The sequence below is a fragment of the Tursiops truncatus genome, chromosome Y (genome assembly GCF_011762595.2).
Source record: "Tursiops truncatus isolate mTurTru1 chromosome Y, mTurTru1.mat.Y, whole genome shotgun sequence".
NCBI lineage: Eukaryota > Metazoa > Chordata > Mammalia > Artiodactyla > Delphinidae > Tursiops > Tursiops truncatus.
Window position 1 is genome coordinate 2,402,200 of NC_133428.1, and position 22,855 is coordinate 2,425,054.

The 22,855-nt window shown below is 45.8% G+C and overlaps 2 protein-coding genes across 6 annotated transcripts in view; one reads left to right on the plus strand and one right to left on the minus strand.

Annotated features, from left to right (window-relative positions):
* LOC101339978 (steroid sulfatase) overlaps positions 1–22,855 on the minus strand; it is a 183,833-nt gene that overhangs the window by 149,862 nt on the left and 11,116 nt on the right. The gene's annotated exons all lie outside the window — the stretch shown is intronic.
* On the plus strand, positions 2,155–2,821 carry LOC117310564 (high mobility group protein B1-like). The gene is given in 2 exon segments (XM_073799712.1): positions 2,155–2,748; positions 2,750–2,821. Coding segments are annotated over 2 exon segments (585 nt in total). The 5' UTR covers positions 2,155–2,235.

Below are 22,855 nucleotides of genomic sequence, written 5' to 3' on the forward strand. Positions count from 1 at the left end.
CTCTGCCTTACTAATTCTTAAATGCTTTTTCTAGCCCGGCAGTTGTCAACGAGGGGAGACTCTGCAGCTCGTCCCCAACGCCCGCCCCCAACCCCACCCCCCAGAGGTGTTAGTGGTGTCTGGAGTCATTCTGGTTCTCACAACAGGGCAGGTGCTATTGGCATCTCCGGGATGGTGTCCAAAGATGGGCCTAAACATCCCACGATGCACAAGACCCATCCCACGACAAAGAATTCCCCAGGCCCACAGATCAGCTGTGCCCAGGCTGGGAAATCCTGACGCAGAGGCATACATGCTTGCTCACCAAACGACAATTTTCCCTTCTTCTTAATTAACCAAAAATGGACTTGGCACTTTTTTTTTTTTAACGGAATCACATAGCTGGCCTTTTCAAAGTCAATACATGCCTTTCAGCTTAGTACGTCCAGGGCCACAGAACACCAGGCTGGGCCCTCATAACCCACACGGTCCATCTGAGTTAGGGGTTCTTTGCCTTTCGGGTGCACAGGCTGGGGAGAAGCTGCCCCCTGAGCACACGGGGCACAGAAGCTCTGAGCACAGGGTCCAAAAGGCACAGTCCTTCTGCCCAACTCTTCTGGCCGCATTTAGGTTTCGGAGCGTTTTCACACTATTGCAAAACTTGGACAGTGCAGAAAGGTCATGAGGTTTTAAGCACTGGAAGCTGCTTCTGAGGGTATAAGAGAGCATATGATGATACAGTAAATGGGAAAAAAATAAAACACACCCACATAGTGCAAACGCCATCTGATGTTCAAAGTCACCACGAGCTAAAAATGAACCCTGCCTGCTGGCAATTACAACCCCAAGTCCTCGGTCTCAAAAAAACACAAACAAGTGTGGCTAGCTGTATTTCAGAGCTCAGAATTGTTTGGATTTTACAAAGTAATGGCTTTAAAAAAAATCAAAACTAATTTATTAAAAGGATTCAAAGACCCCCTCCAACGCTGAGCTGCCTTAGGACGGCTTTTGGCACTCGTAACAGACACAGTCGTTTTCTACACTGAAAGCATTCATTCTGTCACACACACCATTCGGCAATTGAAACAACCAAAAATTGTAACCATGTGAGGTGATGGATGGTCACTAAAATTATGGTGCTCATCATTTGACAATACACATGGTATACCAAATCACTGTGCTGTACATCTGAAAGGTATACGATGTTAACGTCAACGATATCTGAGTAAGACTGGAATATCTATAAATTTGTCATTCAATACAACTGGAATATATATGTATATATTCACCATTACCTTCATATATATATGTATAAAACATCTATACATGTATATGTTCACCATTACCTTCATATATATAGGTATAATACATCTATACGTGTATACGTTCACCATTACCTTCATATATATAGATATCTATATATGTATATATGTACCATTACCTTCATATATATATATATATATATACACACACACACACATACTATATCTTCAAATATATCATGTAATCCATATACCTTGAGCAAAGTTTTAGAAAGCAACCTGCAACCACACATATTAATGGTTCCGCAGCGATAAACACGATGAATATTTGCATTCTGTCCGCTAAAGAAAGACTATTCAACGGTACATCATTTTTACATTCCTTGGTTCAGAACAAGTGTTGCTGCCAGACACTGGGCTTCCAATCTCTTTCTTTTCTTTCTGGTCACAGACAAAGGGCTGTGGATCAGAAGGCAGGGCTCTGTAGAAAAGCAACTGAAGAAGTCAGCCCTGGCAAAGCCGTCCTACGCTGAAGAGTGTCTTGGCCAATGCCGTGAACTCACATAAGCCCACAGTCTCCTCATCTGTGGCAGAGGTGGCACGTGGGGACCCAGGAAACCCTGGCCCAGTGACTCAGCTCGGACAAGCTGGGGCGTCCTCCAGCAAGAGTGAAAGCTGCCTGGAAACCTGGGGGAAGAGCTGCAGACAGGACGCAGGGGCCCTCTTCCCGCTTCCGTCAGGCCTCCAGGGGCTCCTTCCTGTCTCCAGTTCACAGGTGCTAAGCAGAGGATGCTCTGCCTCCCCAGGAAGCCTTCAGCAATGTTTGGACCAGGGCACAGGTGTTCTCAAGCCCCTGCGGTGCACAGGACGCTCCCACATCAAAGAGTGATGCGGGATTGCAGTACACTGAGCTCCATAGAGACAGTGCCGGGGCAAGTGAGAGCCGGACGGGCACTGGGCGTCTCTGTGCCTCGCGGAGGAAAAATAATTAAGCATGGGCAAAGGAGATCCTAAGAAGCCGAGAGGCGAAATGTCATCATACGCATTGTTTGTGCAAACTTGCCGGCAGAAGCACAAGAGGAAGCACCCAGATGCTTCCGTCAGCTTCTCAGAGTTTTCTAAGAAGTGCTCAGAGAGGTGGAAGACCACGTCTGCTAAAGAGAAAGGAAAGTTTGAAGACATGGCAAAAGCGGACAAGGCCCGTTATGAAAGAGAAAGGAAAACTTATATCCCTCCTAAAGGGGAAACAAAAAAGAAGTTCAAGGATCCCAATGCACCCAAGAGGCCTCCTTCGGCCTTTTTCTTGTTTTGTTCTGAGTATCGTCCAAAAATCAAAGGAGAGCATCCTGGCCTATCCATGGGCGATGTTGCAAAGAAACTGGGAGAGATGTGGACAAACACTGCTGCAGATGACAAGCAGCCTTAGGAGGCGGCTGCTAAGCTGAAGGAAAAGTACGAAAAGGAGATTGCCGCAAACGGAGCTAAAGGGAAGCCTGATGCAGCAAAAAGAGGGAGTCGTCAAGGCTGAAAAAAGCAAGAAAAAGAAGGAAGAGGAGGAAGATGACGATGATGATGAATAAGCTGGTTCCAGCACAGCTTTTTTTTTTTCTTGTCTATAAAGCATTTAACCCCCCTGTACACAACTCACTCCTTTTAAAGAAAAAAAACTGAAATGTAAGATTTTTTTTTAAACTGTACAGTGTCTTTTTTTGTATAGTTAACACACTACCGAATGTATCTTTAGATAGCCCTGTCCTGGTGGTATTTTCAATAGCTGCTAACCTTGCCTGGTACAGTATGGGGGTTGTAAATTGGCATGGAAATTTAAAGCAGGTTCTTGTTGGTGCACAGCACAAATTACTTATATATGGGGATGGTAGTTTTTTCATCTTCAGCTGTCTGATGCAGCTTATACGAAATAATTGTTGTTCTGTTAACTGAATACCACTCTGTAATGGCAGTAAAAAGAAAAGTTGCAGCTGTTTTGTTGACATTCTGAATGCTTCTAAGTAAACACAATTTTTTTTATTAGTGTTGTTGTCCTTTTCATAGGTCTGAAAAGTTTCTTCCTAAGGGGAAGCTAGTCTTCTGCTATTGCCCATTTTGGATCACACGAATTATCACAGTGTTTATCTTTCGTAGAGTTAGCTGATAAAAAGCTTTCGTGTACGCACCCTGCATACTCATGATGACGGTGATAAAAGCTCAATTGAGACAGTTTTCACCCATAACTGAAACTCAAATCTGGATCGGTGGATATCAGATGTCACGTAGCCCAGGTTCATTTACAAAGTGAAGAGTAACCAATCTACTCCCAGCACGGGATTATTAGAATCAAACGTTTTGAAAGTCTGTCCTTGAAGGACTAATAGAAAAGTATGTTCTAATCTTTACATGAGGACTCTACATCCTTTAACTCCCATTACCACGTAACGGCAGTTATATTTGCAGTTCCCACGTTTAAGACTGAGAATGTATCCCCAAAAGCGTGAGCTTAAAATACAAGACTGCCATATTACGTTTTTTGTTGTTGTTGATATTAGTCCCAACAAAGGCTCTGGAGAAAAAGTGCTGGCTGTAAATGTCTTCTCCTATTTATCTAAATATGGATTGTTTAGGAAACTTGAGATCCTCCATTAAAGGTATTTTTAATTAATTGGGCCAACTTTTAAAGTCGTATACCACATTTTAAATCAGGTATATTTTCCTGTATTATGGTTTGCCCCTTTATAAATGAAACAGACATGAGGGAAGAAGACAAACTTTGTATTTCAGTACGAATTATCTGATTTATCTGAATTTGATTTTTCTTTACAACACTCAAGCTCATTCATCAGGGTCATATGTTTATCTGCTTAACAGTTTAGGGAACAATTTGGCAATGTTGTCGTTTTTGAGATTATCGTTCTCTTAAAGTGCCAGTGTTCTAAAATAGCGTTCTTGTAATTTTACACGCTTTTGTGATGGAGTGCTGTTTTGTTATATAATTTTGACTTGGATTCTTTCCATTTGCATTTGTTTTATGTAATTTCAGGAGGAATACTGAAGATCTGAGTCCTGGATGATACTAATAAACTAATAATTGCAGAGGTTTTAAAAAAAAAAAAAAAGAATGATGCGGCCCCCAAAGTCAGCACTGTGGTGCCCAGGCTGAGGAACCCTGCTCCACCGCAAAGCTCTGACGGATGCATTTTATTCTATTGTTTTATGAAGTATAGTTGATTTACAATGTTGTGTTAATTTCAGGTGCAGAGCATCGTGATTCCGGGTTTCTGCAGATTATATTCCATTACAGGTTATTACAAGAGAATGGCTGTAATTCCCCGTGCTATACAGTAAATCCTTGCTGCTTACCTATTTTATATAGAGTAGTCTGTATTTGTTAATCCCATACCCCCGTTTGTCCCTCCAATGTCCCTCTCCCCTTTAGTAACCATAAGTTTGTTTTCTGTGTCTGTTTCTGTTTTGCATATGCATTCATTTGTATTATTTTTGAGATTCCACATACATGTGATATCATAGAGTATTTGTCTTTCTCTGTCTGACTTATTTCACTAAGCGTAAGACACTCTAGGTCCATCCATGTGGCTGCAAATGGCAATATTTTATTCTTTTTTATGGCTGAGTAATATTCCATTGTATATATGGACCACATCTTCTTTATCCAACCGTCTGTTGATGGGCACTTGGGTTGCTTCCATGTCTTGGCTATTGTGAATAGTGCCTCGTGCGTTTTAAATGCTTACTGTAGGTCAGTGGTTGTCATCTGGAGCTGAAGGGACATGGGGCGACACCTGGAGACAAGTCTGGTTGTCACATTTGGGAGGGGGGTTGATACTGCCATCTAGCAGGTGGGTCCTAAATATCCTCCACGCACAGGTCAGTCCCTACAGCAAAGCGTCTTCCAGTTCTGCAGCTGAGAAACCCTGGGGTAGACAGATTAACCGTAAAGGAGACCTGCCCACCCCAACTCTCCATCTATCTGTAGACAAGACAACTCCCCCATCCTGGAACCACTAAAGAGGAACACTGGACCCGGGACCCATTCAGTCTCACCTGCAGGCTTCCTACCATAGTTGACGGTCAAGCCGGCTGCCCTAGCTGAGCCCAGCTGAGCCCAGCACTCGATGCTCCTGATAGGCATTTAATGATCCCTGACACTGGCACTTGCAGCATTTCCCGAGTTTTGTTTTCCATCTTGGACAGCCTTGGAGGTGAGACTGCCATTGTGTTTCATCATTGCTACACCTTTTTTTTTTTTTTTTTTTTGCGGTACGCAGGCCTCTCGCTGCTGTGGCCTCTCCCGTTTGCGGCGCACAGGCTCCGGACGCGCAGGCTCAGCGGCCATGGCTCACGGGCCCAGCCGCTCCGCGGCACGTGGGATCTTCCCGGACCGGGGCACGAACCCGTGTCCCCTGCATCGGCAGGCGGGCTCCCAACCACTGCGCCACCGGGGAAGCCTTGCTACACCTTTTTTTACCTGGATCCCAGGGGTCCTAGGTAAGAGTTCACTGACTGACTGATAGAGTTTTACAAGGTTAATATCCAAATAAAGTGGGGATTTTAATCAGAAGACAAGAAGCAAAGAAAACAACAGAGGTGGCGACTGGTCTGCAGAACACGGCTTAGGATTTTTACCCATAAACCTTTAATGTCTGTTTCATCCAGCCTTTTAAGGGATGCCTGACATTTACTGTTTCGCTTTTAAATACAAATAGAGGGAGACTTTATATCTTTTTTTTTTCCCCACGCAGTGAAAGCTTTTACAGTTCTGAATCCTGATGGCATCAGCTGTTATATTAAAATCTCATTATAAATGAATATGGGGCAATATCTCAGTTGGGAAATATGAATGACCCTGGAGACACCAATTCATAGGAATAATCTGTCAGGTATTGCCATGGGTTTACTGAACACACAGAGTGCCCTACGGCAAATAACCAGGCCGCGGAGTAATCTTCCAGTAAAATAGTTTCACCATTTTTAGTAACATCATCTTGGGTGGCAATGCTTTCTAGCAGCCCTCTGACTCAATCTGCAAGGGTGAGCACAAAGGGCAAAACGGATGTGGACAGGAAACCTGCGGATACCTGGATAAGAAGTAAAGTAAGCAAGAACTAGACATCTTAATTCATTCCGATCATTCATTAACAAGGGAAACGTGGAGGGTGAGGCTGAACGGGGGGTTACATGCATTTCTTAGCATCTATCTCTGGGGGAAAAAAATAATATATTTGGCTGGTTCGTAACAGGTAGATTATGTATGGCATGCACTGCAAAGGACACACTGTCCCAGAGGCTGGTTTCTCTGTAATTGACGTACATTTGCAGAATGGACAGGCTGATTTCTGAACCACAGACTCATTCCCTGTTTAACCCAGCTCCTTTATACAGAAGCCAAACCCGGTCTACGTGGCCAAACACTGGAATAATAAACAGCACATCCGAAAACATAGCCAGTGTAGCCACAAGGAGTGGTGGAAGCCATGGTCCTGAGGACACACTCAGTGATCGACGTACACGCCTCTCAAGTAGGTAGGAAATCTGGTTGTCATTTTTCAGGACACAGATTCAAGTGGCTCATGCCAGACTTTGAACTTGTATATTTAGAACAGAAAATAAAGATCTGTGGGACTTCCCGGGTGGCACAGTGGTTAAGAATCCACCTGTCAATGCAGGGAACATGGGTTCAAGCCCTGGTCCGGGGAGATCCCACATCCGCGGAGCAACTAAGCCCATGCTCCACAACTACTGAGCCTGCGCTCTACAGCCCGTGAGCCACAACTACTGAGCCCATGAGCTACAACTTCTGAGCCCATGTGCCACAACTACTTAGGCCCGCGTGTGTAGAGCCAGTGTTCCTCAACAAGAGAAGCCACCGCAATGAGAAGCCCACGCACTGCAAGGAAAAGTAATCCCCGCTCGCCGCAACTAGAGGAAGTCCGCACGCAGCAACGAAGACTCAACGCAGCCAAAAAAAAAAAAAAAAAAAAAACAAATTCCTAAGTATGAAAAAAAAGGAAAGAAAAGAAAGATGTGACATGGAAAAAAGATTAAAAAAAAAAGTGGAACTGTGAAGAAACACAGGTGTTAAGTAACTTTTTTATGAGAGCTTCACCAGTTATCCGGTGATGACTTTACAGCCTGTGATATAAATCCATATAACTTCCCCGGGCTGCCCAATGAGTATTCAAAGCCCGGAGCTCTGTGTTTCTTCACGTGGTCCTCCCTCAGGCCCCTAGTGCCTCATCTATAAATCAGAGGGGAGCTGGGCTTCCTGAAATGATCGGTCACACCTTGGCAGTCATCAAACGGACACGCCTATCATTTCTGAATACTGCACCGTGATCTTTCTTTTCCTGCTGGCACCCTGAAGTGGGAGGGGGAAAAAAAGCGGACATGTACTCAGAGCACCTCGTGTGTGCACGGGAGTGTCCACGCCACTGTGCACAGCAGGCAGGTGTGGCAGGTGCACACGTGTGGGCGGAGAAGCTGAGGGGGCTGGAAAGCAGTGGGGAGGTGGGCGTCACACCTGGGGACAATGCTCCCCCACTGGGAGGCACCGGGGTGCGGGTGAGGCCATGCACAGCCGGTGTTGCGTTCCGGATGCCCTGTGCACGGCCCGCAGCACAGCAGCCCTGCATCCTTGACTATCACGTGTCTCGCTCCCCCGGCACGCGGCACGCAGAGCCCCGAGGAAGGCATTCCCGGCCAACACCAAGGGTGGGGAAGTCGGCCGGGCAGCCCTGAGCCTGGTGGGCGGAAAGCAGCACAGAGGAAGTGAGCCCGGATGCCTCAGCCCACACGTCTGGGGGACACGTGTACCCCGGGAAAGATAACCGTCAGCGTTTCTCTTTTCGCCTGTCCCCTCCCATCCATCATTATTTCGTTCTGTTTAGTTTTAAAAAAAAAGGAAAGACTAAATCTCCACCTTTGTTTTCCATGTCTATAAATAAAACCTTACTTCGTTTTAATTGTGTCCCTCTGGCTCTTGGCAGGCACTCACATAATTAATACATAAGGTAGCGGCTGCTGACATATTTCCCATTCTTCATGGAAACCCAGGACGATAGTACGGTGAAACCTGAAAAACTATTTTAACCTGAATAAGCATGACTGACATCATCAAAAGGTGACATCTAGGGCTTCCCTGGTGGTGCAGTGGTTGGGAGTCCACCTGCCGATGCAGGGGACACGGGTTCGTGCCCCGGTCCAGGAAGATCCTACATGCCGCGGAGCGGCTGCGCCCGTGAGCCGTGGCCACTGAGCCTGCGCGTCCAGAGCCTGTGCTCCGCAACGGGAGAGGCCACAGCAGTGAGAGGCCCGTGTATCGCAAAAAAAAAAAAAAAAAAAAGGTGACATGTGGTCTTGGGGGGGGTGGGATGTCTCTATAAAACTTACTCGTTGGAGAGACGGTTCACAGTATCAGGGGCCAAAATTCCAGCACGTCTGGGGACGCTGCTGGTCACTGAATGCTTTAAAGCCCCAAACTCAACGCCTAGTGCAACTCTAAAGCTGCAGGTTTAATTCCAGGGTAAGTCACCATGAGTGAACGCGTGGTTTTGGTGGTCTGGGAAGGGAGAGAACAAGGAAAGAGCTTCTGGTGTCTTCATGGATCACTCACTGCACCTCTGGCTGCTCTCCTGTCCCTCCCAGCAAGGAATGTGGAGGGAAAGATAAGGTCAAAGGGGCAGATCATCCCCCTGCCGCTGGTACTGTCCAGAGATGGCTTCAGGCCACGGGAAGGGCTGACCCTCCCTCTGAAGTGCATGCCTACCAGTTCATGGGGCCTGTCCCAGCTGGATTCCTCCCCATCGACAAGTCCTGAGACTGGGGGAGTGGGGGGTAGGGGGAGGGCATGGCTGCGGCTCCTTCTCAGCTGGAGTCCCCCCTACCCCCCAGGAGCAGAAGTCCAAGTGGCGGCAAGGCTCCCTCCCTGCTGGTCCCCATAGGCCACCGAGGTCAGCTAGCCGTGCATCGCTGAGAGCCTTGGGAAGCCCAGCCTCTACCAGCACAGCCCCCTCCCTAGAAATTCAGGTAGGAGTCAGGCCTTTGGGGCACCAGAGATGCAGAATGAGGTCTCACCCTCTCTAAAGGGTCTTTCTGAAGCCTCACAGGGCTGGGGTTATGCAAGAAGCCCACCCCTCCATAGGGAGGGGCACAGGCCTAATGCCAAAGAAACCTCTTCCCAAGCTCCCTCCTCTTCTTTTTTTATGCCCTTGCTGCTGGATCACAGAGCCCACGGGGTTCCACGCTGCCTACTTTGAAGATTCCTCCAGGACCTCATGTATTCGCCCCTCAGCTGACACATTACGCTGCTGCCGTAAATATTCCCCTGGGAAACATCTCAAATAAACAACCTAACCTTACACCTAAAGCAATTAGAGAAAGAAGAACAAAAAAACCCCAAAGCTAGAAGAAGGAAGAAATCATAAAGATCAGATCAGAAATAAATAAAAAAGAAATGAAGGAAACAATAGCAAGGATCAATAAAAGTAAAAGCTGGTTCTTTGAGAAGATACACAAAATTGATAAACCCTTAGCCAGACTCATCAAGAAAAAAAGGGAGAAGACTCCAATCAACAGAATTACAAATGAAAAAGGAGAAGTAACAACTGACACTGCAGAAATACAAAGGATCATAAGAGATTACTACAAGCAATTATGTGCCAATAAAATGGACAACCTGGAAGAAATAGACAAATTCGTAGAACAGCACAACCTTCCGAAATTGAACCAGGAAGAAACAGAAAATATAAACAGACCAATCACAAGCACTGAAATTAAAACTGTGATTAAAAATCTTCCAACAAACAAAAGCCCAGGACCAGATGGCTTCACAGACGAGTTCTATCAAACATTTAGAGAAGAGCTAACACCTATCCTTCTCAGACTCTTCCAAAATACAGCAGAGGGAGGAACACTCCCAAACTCATTCTACGAGGCCACGATCATCCTGAAACCAAAACCAGACAAAGATGTCACAGAAAAAGAAAACTACAGGCCAATATCACTGATGAACATAGATGTAAAAATCCTCAACAGAATACTAGCAACAGAATCCAACAGCATATTAAAAGGATCATACACCACGATCAAGTGGGGTTTATCCCAGGAATGCAAGGATTCTTTAATATACGCAAATCAATCAATGTGATACACCATATTAACAAGCTGAAGGATAAAAACCGTATGATTATCTCAATAGATGCAGAAAAAGCTTTTGACAAAATTCAACACCCATTTATGATTAAAAATTTTCCAGAAAGCAGGCACAGAGGGAACTAACAACATAATAAAGGTCACATATGACTAACCCACAGCCAATATCATTCTCAATGGTGAAAAACTGAAACCATTTCCACTAAGATCAGGAACAAGACAAGGTTGCCCACTCTCATCACTATTATTCAACATGGTTTTGGAAGTTTTAGCCACAGCAATCAGAGAAGAAAAAGAAATCCAAATCGGAAAAGAAGTAAAACTGCCACTGTTTGCAGACGACATGCTATATATATAGAATCCTAAAGATGCTACCAGAAAACTACTAAAGCTAATCAATGAATCTGGTAAAGTAGCAGGATACAAAATTAATGCACAGAACTCTCTTGCATTCCTATACACTAATGATGAAAAATCTGAAACAGAAGTTAAGGAAACACTCCCATTTACCACTGCAACAAAAAGAATAAAATACCTAGGAATAAACCTACCTAAGGAGGCAAAAGACCTGTATGCAGAAAACTATAAGACACTGATGAAAGACGTTAAACATGATACAAACAGATGGAGAGATATACCATGTTCTTGGACTGGAAGAATCAACACTGTGAAAATGACTCTACTACCCAAAGCAATCTACAGATTCAATGCAACCCCTATCAAAACTACCACTGGTATTTTTCACAGAACTAGAACAAAAAATTTCACAATTTCTATGGAAACACAAAAAACCCCAAATAGCCAAAGCAATCTTGAGAAAGAAAAACGGAGCTGGAGGAATCAGACTCCCTGACTTCAGACTATACTACAAAGCTACAGTAATCAAGACAGTATGGTACTGCCACAAAAAACAGAAATATAGATCAATGGAACAGGGTAGAAAGCCCAGAGATAAACCCACACACATATGGTCACCTTATTTTTGATAAAGGAGTCAAGAATATACAATGGATAAAAGACAGCCTCTTCAGTAAGTGGTGCTGGGAAAACAGGACAGCTACATGTAAAAGAATGAAATTAAAACACTCCCTAACACCATACACAAAAATAAACTCAAAATGGATTAAAGACATAAATAAAGGCCAGACACTATCAAACTCTTAGAGGAAAACATAGGCAGAACACTCTATGACATAAATGACAGCAAGATCCTTTTTGACCCACCTCCTAGAGTAGTGGAAATAAAAACAAAAGTAAACAAATGGGACCTAATGAAACGTAAAAGCTTTTGCACAGCAAAGGAAACCATAAACAAGACCAAAAGACAACCCTCAGAATGGGAGAAAATATTTGCAAATGAAGCAACTGACAAAGGATTCATCTCCAAATTATACAAGCAGCTCATGCAGCTCAATATCAAAAAAACAAACAACCCAATCCAAAAATGGGCAGAAGACCTAAATAGACATTTCTCCAAAGAAGATATACAGTTGGCCAACAAACACAGGAAAGAATGTTCAACAACACTAATCATTAGAGAAATGCAAATCAAAACTACAATGAGGTATCATCTCACACCAGTCAGAATGGCCATCATCAAAAAATCTACAAACAATAAATGCTGAAGAGGGTGTGGAGAAAAGGGAACCCTCTTGCACTGTTGGTGGGAGTGTAAACTGATACAGCCACTATGGAGAACAGTACAGAAGTTCCTTAAAAAACTAAAAATAGAACTACCATACGACCCAGCAATCCAACTACTGGGCAGATACCCTGAGAAAAACCATAATTCAATAAGAGTCATGTACCACAATGTTCACTGCAGCTCTATTTACAATAGCCAGGACACGGAAGCAACCTAAGTGTCCATCAATGGATGGATGGATAAAGAAGATGTGGCACATATATACAATGGAACATTACTCAGCCGTAAAAAGGAACGAAACTGAGTTATTTGTAGTGAGGGGGATGGACCTAGAGTCTGTCATACAGAGTGAAGTAAGTCAGAAAGAGAAAAACAAATCCCGTATGCTAACACATATATATGGAATCAAAAAAAAAAAAAAAGGTTCTGAAGAACCTAGGGGCAGGACAGGAATAAAGACGCAGACCTTGTAGAGAATGGACTTGAGGACACGGGGAGGGGGAAGGGTAAGCTGGGACGAAGTGAGAGAGTGGCACGGACATATATACACTACCAAATGTAAAACAGATAACTAGTAGGAAGCAGCCACACAGCACAGGGAGATCAGCTCGATGCTTTGTGACCACCTAGAGGGGTGGGATAGGGAGGGTGGGAGGGAGACGCAAGAGGGAGGAGATATGGGGATATATGTACACATATAGCTGATTCACTTTGTTATACAGCAGAAACTAACACACCATTGTAAAGCAATTATACTCCAATAAAGATGTTAAAAAAAAAAAAATCCCCCAGAAGGATTTATCTTAGTAAGTGGAAAGAGGCCTTGGAGTCAGGTCCCAAGCTAGCCGTGCAACCTCGGAAAAGTACATAACCAGCCTGGAGCATTGGCTCTCTCTTCTGCTGCGTTCCAGGCCAGGTTATTCACAAGATAATGGACCAGGACACACTGGCTAGAACATAAATAAAGGCTCCTTTTGAGCTAACTTTAGAGAATGGAAGTGAAAAGATTGCACTTGATAGTACTATGTAAACCACTGTGCTCTGAGGTCGGGAGAAGCAGGGGCTTTGTTCTATTAAGACTCGCAGAGGCGCAGTAATGAAACTGTTCAAGGTGGAACCTAGGTGATGTCTGACATCCTTCTCATCATGGTGACCACCAAAGTAACCCTCAAGAGAAAACTGGGCACATCTCCTCACTTTGGACTCTGCAGAGGAGAGCCCAGTGGAGACAGGGTTGGTGCAAAATTCTGCCCTAGGACTAGGGCATGATGCAGTCAGTCAAAGAGTGGCAAGCAGTGACTCATTCTCCAAGATGGACTGGAAAGACCAAGGCTTGGTCCTTAGGGCATTAACTAGAGGAACTGGCATCTCAGTGCAAATCAGGCAACTGGGACCAGAGCAATATGGCGTGCGTGGGAGGGTCATCTCTTTACCTGGACGGGGCCTGGGACCTCAGGATCCACTGTGCAGCTGGCCTATTGCTATCTACAGTCATCTTCTATTGTCTCTGCACGGGATCAAGTGCGTGCATTCTGGATGTACAGGTGCAGCTCTGCAGCTCTGCAGCTCAGGATGGGCTCAGCTGTCCTCCAGCAAGCCAGTGCCACCTTCTAAAGCTCAGAAATGCTGACTGTTATGTACAGGATGGATAGACAACAAGGTCCTACTGTACAGCACAAGGAACTACAGTCCATATCCTGGATAAACCATGATGGAAAAAGAATATGAAAAAGAACAGATACATATGGATAACTGAATCCCCTTGCTGTACAGCAGAAATTAACACAACATGGTACCTCAACTATCCTTCAATGAAAAATGACAACAAAGCCCAGCAATGCTAGAATATCACAAGCACTCTCCTACCTCTAGTCCTGAGACGCTCCGTGGAGACTAAAAGGAAGGTTCTCGGGCAGAAAAGGGGCAAAGCGCGTGTGGATCCCACTCACATACGCTTCCTCTGGGGCTACAAAGAAGGGGGACAGTGGCCGATCAACAGAGGAAGACGTAAAATGCTGAGTCATTTCAGGGTGGGTGTTTTTGGTCATTTGTGGTTTTTAATTATCATGCATTGCCCGTGCGTCATGAGCTGGGCTAATCACAGCCTTGTCCTTGATATCCTGTTTTTCGGGGCTTGAAGTTATCGCTTTATCGTTAAGTACAAAATTGAGCTGCAGTAAATCACCTTCCTTTAAATGACGCTCTGATTACACCAGGAGGGGGGAGTCATGGGAACTGATTGCCCCTGAGGCCCTTTCAGGGTAAACGGCCACAGGAAATGGGGCTGAAACAAGCTTTTTGAATGTTATTTCTTTATATGTGCATAGGACGGCCGCCAACAAACATATCCGATTGAAAAGTGCCCACAAAAGAATGAAATATATTGACTGTAACTGTTGGATCCATCTCTGCTGCTTAACTTATTACACAGCTCTGAAGCCTGTGCAATTTCATTTACATGTAACACACATACACCATACATTATACAGAAAGAACTTTCACCCAAGTTTTTTTTTTTTAATAAATTTTTTATTTATTTCTTTTTGGCTGCGTTGGGTCTTTGTTGCTGCACACAGGCTTTCTCTAGTTGTGGCGAGCGGGGGCTACTCTTCATGGTGGTGCATGGGCTTCTCACTGCGGTGGCTTCTCTTGTGGAGCACGGGCTCTAGGTGCGTGGGCTTCAGTAGTTGTGGCTCACGGGCTCTAGAGTGCAGGCTCAGTAGTTGCGGTGCACAGGCTTAGCTGCTCTGTGGCATGTAGGATCTTCCTGGACCAGGGCTCGAACCTGTGTCCCCTGCATTAGCAGGCAGATTCTTAACCCCTGCACCACCAGGGAAGTCCCTCACCCAAGTTTCTTGAAGCAACACACACGTCTAGTTACTTATAATATATGATGTATGCAAATTAAGTATGTTTAAATGATATGTAATGACGTTTCCTCTTAAGTTTCTTAAACACACACACACATTATTTGCATCTAATACATAACATATAAGAATGTGTGTCTTTATAAGTTAAATACCTTTAAATTTTATGTAAAGACGGTTCCTCAAGTTTAAAATCACACAGACAACTCGATTATTTACATATATAACATAAATGTGTATGCATGTCCCATTCCTCTTATGATTCTTAAATCTTCACTCTTACAGGTACTTCAGATTCTCTTTCCGTACAATTTAATACGTAAATTTACTTGTATTTCAATGCTCTGGGTATCACAATGAATTGCCCAGATCCAAAGTTTCTACTCAATGACTGCTTCAGGACAGCTGGTATTTAGAGAGAGCTGGAGGGTCCCAGTGGACCCCAAGCACACCAGTAGTCTGGCACTTTTAAAAGCATGATGGTGGAGGGGCAGAGATCCAACCTAATGGGAAGTTAACAGGTACTACTTTCTTGTTAAAGAGTATGTGTGATGTGCTTGGGAAATGCTAGGTTAAAAAAAAAAATGAGAAAAGTATCCTTGACCTCAGGTACGAAGCATTTTGAGTGACATGTGGCTTGTGGATTTCAGAGGGATGATGCAAGATGCATTGTTTCCTCCACGGTTGTGTCATCTTGGGGAGGGAGAGGAGGTGGCCAGAAGCCCACTTTCCACTCCCCCCTGCTCTTTGTTTAACTGGGGTTCGCTTGGTCAGGCTGAACAGGATAAAACCTGCTTCTCTGGGCCTGGCTGGGCTAAGAGGCGCTCAGATAAATAAGGTCACAGTCGGACACGACTGCTGCTGCCATTATGGGTTTCCATTCAAACGGTAGAAATAAAAAACAAAAATGTTTCTTCTGGTTTATTTTTTTTGACCTTTCTTTTTCCTTTTTTCTTACAGTTTTTTGTTGGTGGTCTCCAGGACAGATGGATGGATGGATGGATGGATAGAATCATGAATGTAGTTAATTTTCACATTAGTCATCTATTAGGGATGTGGTTTTGATTACCCTCAGTATAAGAAACTTTAAAAACACAGAGAAGAATATAGAAATAGATAATGCTGCCTGTGGGTTCCTTGAGAGGCAGCAAGATACACCCTCCCTGTTTCTGCTGTCTGACCCGTGGATAAGGATAATTACATCACCTGCCTCTGTCATAGAGAGGATGAAATAAGAGATGTTTCTAAAGCAGTGAGCGTGTTCCAGTCCTCTGAAGGCTGGGGGCAATTACTGCAGTTGTTAAGAAACAAAAAAGCCACTTTGAACCCGGAACTGCTCATCGCTCTTTCCTGGAGGCTCTCCATATCTACCTTGAGTACGTGTTTCTGAGAACAGACAGGCTTGCTAAGACGTCACGTGGAATCAAGGCCCTTCTGATAAGCCAGCTGTATTATCTGAAGTAGCCCCTGTGCCAGGGAGGCCGCGCAGTGACTCTGCCCCGGGGACAAGAGACTCGGCATGCAGGGCCCTGGACACCCCTCCTGTGAATCTGGGAAGGAGACGGAAGGGACCCAGATGCCCGGGCACGTCTGCTGTGGACACCACCACCCCTAACAGGTCCTGGAGGCAAGGGGTAGGCCAGAGGATTCAGCCACACCCAAAAATCAGGAGGGGGAGAAGAGTGGGAGACAGAGAGAGAGGGAGGGAGCAAGGAGAGAAGGGAGAGTCAGGGGAACCACGGACCGAAACCTCCCGCCCTGGCCGGGCCCGAGAGTAGCCACTGGAATGAGTTCTCTTAGAACAGGAGGTCCTGGTAAGGAACACGGAATTGACAAGTTACCACCAACTGGAAGAATTTGGGAAAGGTCAAAAAGAGAGAGGAGTCCACAGGTCCTACCAACCTCCCGGAATCCTTCTCGGGGAATCCACCTTGGCTGACCGATGCGCGCACCATCAGGAAGGACCCTGAGTCAGAACGATTGGCCAGAGACAACCAGGAAACTAACCCCATCACCATAAAACCTGAGACCGCGAGCCACGTGGCAGAGCAGTTCTCCTGGGTCCCCTCACCCTCCTGCTCTCCAGCCGGGCGCCCCTTCCCAATAGAGTCTCCTGCTTTGTCAGCACGTGTGTCTCCTCGGACGATTCATTTCTGAATGTTAGACAAGAGCTCACTCTCAGGCCCTGGAAGGGTCCCCTTCCTGCAACAGGAGGAAGGAAAGAGGGAGGGCAAGAGAACTCAGTAGAGGCATCATGAGTCCTAGTGGTGAGCAGCGCTCCCGAGGGGCAGGTAGGGGGGAGCCTCAGGCCCCTCCTTCAGGTGTCCATGGTCATAGGGTCTGGGGGCCAGAGGTAATTCTGAAACAGCGTACGGTTCAAACATGCACCTCACTGCCCCCACGGTTGACCATTCAGCCTCGGTCCGTACGTGTGATTTTGCACAGTGCTATCGACTTAGGTGCGAACGCTGTGTGTGTTAGCAAACATGTTTTCCCTCATCAGTGAATGCTACAAAGCTCATGCCAGAACCTGAACCTGCATTTTAAGAACCTGAACCTGCATTTTACTCCTTTTGTAGGACTTTAAGACCTCTGTCCATTTCCTGAAGGTTGGTTTAAAAGTTAAATAATAAAAGCTGTACTTATATAATATTGTAAGTCAACTATGCTTCAATAAAAATGTTTAAAAAGCTGTAAATATGCTTCATGCTAATATGCACATTGCATTATGCTGAAATCAAATAAATCGATCTGGGGCATGGATGTCTTTCCACACTATCCTCGCTAGACAGCTGGAGGACCCACAGGGACACACGACCATCCCCCATGGAGATCACTGGCCAGGATCCACACACACAATAAATGCTAGTAAGGCTTAACTGATTTCCTGTTTTCTACATAAAATCCTCACACGTCGAGGTTCTCACATGCCTGCACACCACCACGAAGTGTCCTTCATGCCCCAGGAGGGGAGGGTCAGTGGCCTAGACCTCTTGGGGACCTGGGTGAAATGCAGATGCTGATTTAGGAGGGCCGGGTGGCACCTGGGGGTCCGCATCTTTGGCAAGGTCCCAGATGGCGCTGATGCCGTGGGTCTGTGGACCACTTTTGCCGTCTGCCACTGTGAGCACTAAACGGGGCTCCTCTCTTGAAGGCAGGTCCTCCAGGTGGTACTCTGACCGCAAAGGAGGTCAAGACTAATGACCTTCCCGCAAAATACTAACAGCATCCTGGAGGAAAACGCCACGAGAGGCAGATGCAGCCATCCACGTCAGGCCTCCCTTCTGGAGTTCCTGGGGCTTGGGGGAAACAGGTGGGAGGAGGGGACCACATCCCCTGGTCCCCACTCCCTTGCCAGCTACATATGGAAGCCAGAGCTTTTGATTTCCCAGCATCATCAGGAAAGGTGTCCCCTTGGGTCCATCCTGACCCTGAATGTGATGCAGAAGCCTATCTCCTCGGGCTGGAGGGTGCGGGCAAGGCTTGTGAGCCCCTGTGGCTGGAGAAGAGCACAGACTGCAGGTACCTGTCCACAGACGGCTGCAGACAGCACCAGGCCCGAGCCCAACCTACCCCCAATCTCCGCTGGATGGGACTCGCACCTCACAGACATGAAAACGAGGATGGGGTAGAGGCAGATTATGGATGGCGGCTACAGCAGACTGGTCACCAGACAGACAGACCCTAGCTCCTTGAGGAGCTGAGAGACCGTGGCAAGTGACTGTCGCTTACTTATCTGGTGTCTATAAGGAAAGTGTTAATTAGCAGCACACTTAACTGTGTCTTAAAAGCGAGAAAGGACACATTTTCTAAGTAGCGATGAGCATGCTGTTGTCAGGAAGATGTTGTCAAAATGAATCGGTGAAATGTTTTAGCTTTACAAGGAATATGTTTTTTATTTTTTTAAATCCTTCTTGAATCCAGGACAGAGAGCTCTTGAATTGGGTCATGAATTCTTGGAGTCAAGGGACATGGGGAAGGCGACTGCATATACAGGGCAGAACCTCTGAGCTATCACCCTGCTTTCCTGGTCCATTAGGCTACTGGGATTCCATATACATATGAGTCCCTATGTATGTGTGCATGTGTGTATGTACAGACAAATAGAAATAAAGATAGATGGACAGACAGATAGAGGAATGGATAGATGGATGGATGGATAGATGGATGCATAGACAGAAGAATGGATAGATAGATAAGACAAACAGACAGGTGGTGCTTGCTACTGGCATCTTGTGGGTAGAGGCAAGGGAGGTTGCTAAATATACTACAAGGCACAGAAACACCCCTTCTCCCCACCCCCCAATGAAAATTATTGCATTATTTTGGTAGGTCTTCCATAATAAAGTACCACAGGCTGGATGGCTTAAGCAACAGACATTTATTCCCTCCCTGTCCTGGAGGCTGGAAGTCCAAGATCTAGGTGTCTGCAGAACTGCTTCCTCCTGAGGCCTCTCTCCTGGGCGTGTAGACAGCCATCTCCTCCATGTGTCCTCACGTGGTCGTCCCTGTGTGTGTGTCTGTGTTCTGACCTCCTCTTCTTATAAGAACAGCAGTCCTATCAGGGCCCACCCTAATGACCTCATTTTACCTTCATCCCCTCTTTAAAGATCTCCAAATACAGTCCCATTCTGAGGTCCTGGTGTCTGGCTCGGGCTTCAGCACTGAATTTTGGAGGACACGATTCAGCCCATAACGACCTTCCTGCCCCCAATATATATAATGCCAAGGGGGAAAACCCTGAACTAAAGGTACATGGGCGAGTGACTTCCGTAGGTTCTAAAACCTCAGTTCAACACTTATCTCTTTGCATCCCTCCCTATGTGCTATGGCTGTGTGGTCACCTGCAAACTCTCCTTGGCGAGCCTGCTGTTTCGCCCTAAAGGCCACCTGTGGTGCCACGCCTGGGAGAGAACATCGGCCCACGTGGACCCTGAGGCCAGAGGTCTGCAGGATGACCTGCATTTCCGGTCCTCACAGGCACGTCCACGTGGCTGTTAACAGGAACGTCTGCTTCAGTCACCAGCCCAACCACAAAGTCACCTTGCTTTAAATGCCAGGCGAGGCGGGCTCACGCCTGTCACCCTTTCTCTACCTTACTGAGGCCATGGGCTCGATCATATTCTAACTGCACCTTACCACGGGTGGCAGCTGAGGAAGGCTGGCAAAGGGTCCCCATGAGCCTGTGGCTGAAAGGCTCCCGTGATGCAGGGCTTTCAGCGCGAAAGCGGTAAAGTTGTAGGAATGCCAGGACAGCCGGGTCACTCGATACAGGACAGAAGTAAGTAAAAGACCTGGTTATCAATGTTTTAAAGAACAAAATAAAAGATAATATTCTACGATGGACTAAATGTCTGTGTCCCCCTAAAATTCATGGCTTGAAGCCCCAACCCCCAATGAGACGGTATTTGCAGGTGGGATCTTTGGGAGTTTACTTCTTTTTTTTTTTCAAATTTATTTTTAATTGAAGTATAGTTGATTTACAAGGCTGTGTTAATTTCTGCTGTACAGCAAAGTGACTCAGTTATACATCTATATATTCTTTTTCATATTCTTTGCCATTATGGTTTACCAGAGGATATTGAATATAGTTCCCTGTGCTATACATTAGGGCCATGGGAGTTTACTTCTGGTATCAATTCCAATTCCAGAGTTTTCTGACCCCAGGAAGCAATTCTCCAACACCAGTGGTGTGTCCTACAGTTCAGCTCAACTCTGACCTATCTACCCGGAGATAGCTTCAGATCCCACAGGGTAAGGGCTCCATCCCACAAAGTCGCCTCCCTCCACTGAACACCTCCCCCTGCCCACAAGCCTTAAGACATCAATCAAAAGTCCAGGTTGTCACCTGTGCATGTGACCAACCAGTTTTAGATAAGAGGTTCCTACAACCAGCTCCTCAGGTTTGATTAATTTGCTGCAGTGGCTCACAGAACTCAGGGAAACACCTTACTTTCCTGTTTACTGCTTTATTATAGAAGGACATGACTCCGGAACAGCCAGTTGGAAGAGATGCACAGGGCAGGTATGGGGAAGGGGCACGGAGCTTCCATGCCGTCTTTAGGGCATAACCCTACCAGCACCTCCACGGGTTCACCCACCCAGAAGCTCCAAACCCGGGGTTTTTATGGAGGCTTCATTACCTGGGCATATTGATTATATCATTGGCCATGTACGATAGATTCAACCTCCAGCCTCTCTCCCCTCCTCAGAGTTGGGGGTGAAACTGAACCTTCCAACCCTCTAATCAGACAACTGGTTCCCCTGGCAATATGTCCTCACACGTAGGGGCTTTGCAAAAGTCACCTCCTTAACATAACAAAAGACACCTTGATCTCTTTCCTCACTTAGGAAATTCCAAAGGTTTTAGGAGCTGCCTGAAATGGAACAAAGACCAAACATGTATTTCTTATAACTCACAGGGCAGTAATTAGGTTTAGATGAGGTCATGACGGTGGAGCCCCCATGGTAAAAATAATGTCCTTATAAGAATAGACACCAGGGCTTCCCTGGTGGCGCAGTGGTTGAGAATCTGCCTGCTAATGCAGGGGACACGGATTTGAGCCCTGGTCCGGGAGGATCCCACATGCCGCGGAGCGACTAGGCCCAAGAGCCACAACTACTGAGCCTGCGCGTCTGGAGCCTGTGCTCCGCAACAAGAGAGGCCACGACAGTGAGAGTCCCGCGCACCGCGATGAAGAGTGGCCCCCACTCGCCACAACTAGAGAAAGCCCTCGCACAGAAACAAAGACCCAACACAGCCAAAAATAAATAAATTAATTAATTAATAAATCCCTACCCCCAACATCTTCTTTAAAAAAAAAAAAAGAATAGACACCAGACGTCCACCCCCATCTTCCTACCCCATCTGAGGACACAGAGAGAAGGCAGTCATCCAGGATCCAAGAAGCAGTCTTTCCTCAGGAACTGAAGTCTGCCGGTCCCCTGATCTCAGACTTCCAGCTTCCAGAACAGTGAGAACTAAACGTCTGTTGTTTAAGCAGCCCGGTCGATACCTTGTTAGAGCAGCCCACGCTGCCTAACACAATTTCTTAGTTAAGTGTCTCTCACCACCAACAAGGAATTCTACAAGTCTCGGAAACTGACAGACAACTACCCTTAGCACTTACCTAAGAGGTCATGAGTGCTTACGTTTTTATTATTGTGTGCTGTTTAGAGTTTGATCTTATTAAATAGAAAGAATATACATGTTTATGTATACTTACACTTTATATATGCATATACCTTATGCATGGATGGATATACTTTATGCATATTTATATCCATCCATACATAAGGAATACAAGTAAATATACATATCTAAAATATATATCATATATATAACAGGTATGCCATTGTATGGATATATAAAGAGTGTCAAAGTTTCACTCAAGACACCAGTACTTTGATGTCTGTCCTCCGTCCCCTGCACCTTACAATTTCAAGCTGCTCCCATGTGAGTACTGCAGCTCAAGGAAAGTTGAGCATGGAACCCTTGCAACTGGAGAAGGCGTCCTGGCATCTCCAAGCTCACCGCAAAGCCCAACTGGTCCTGCCACCAGCAGCCCCAAATGTTCCTCGGGTCTTGAATCAACACAGCCCTTTGAGACTCAGGTCAAGCGCTGTGGGGCTTTGCAAGTGTACCCTGCAAGACAGGCATCAGTCGTGAATTTCACGCATCCTAGGACCAGGGTAGACGGAGCTAGGGAAGGAACTCAGGGCTGCTGAGCGCAAACTGCAGGCCTGGGACTGCTTCCAAAGATAACTTGGGCTCTAAGCAGCTTTCGAAATGCAGCACACAAAGCAAACACATAGACGGAAGAACCAAGGCAGCAAAATAAGGAAGCTGAAATGAGTCAGGACTGTACAGAGAGTGGCATATATACGTCTATGTATATATGTGTTTTCTTTTACAATATATGGCATGTGTAAGTTGACAC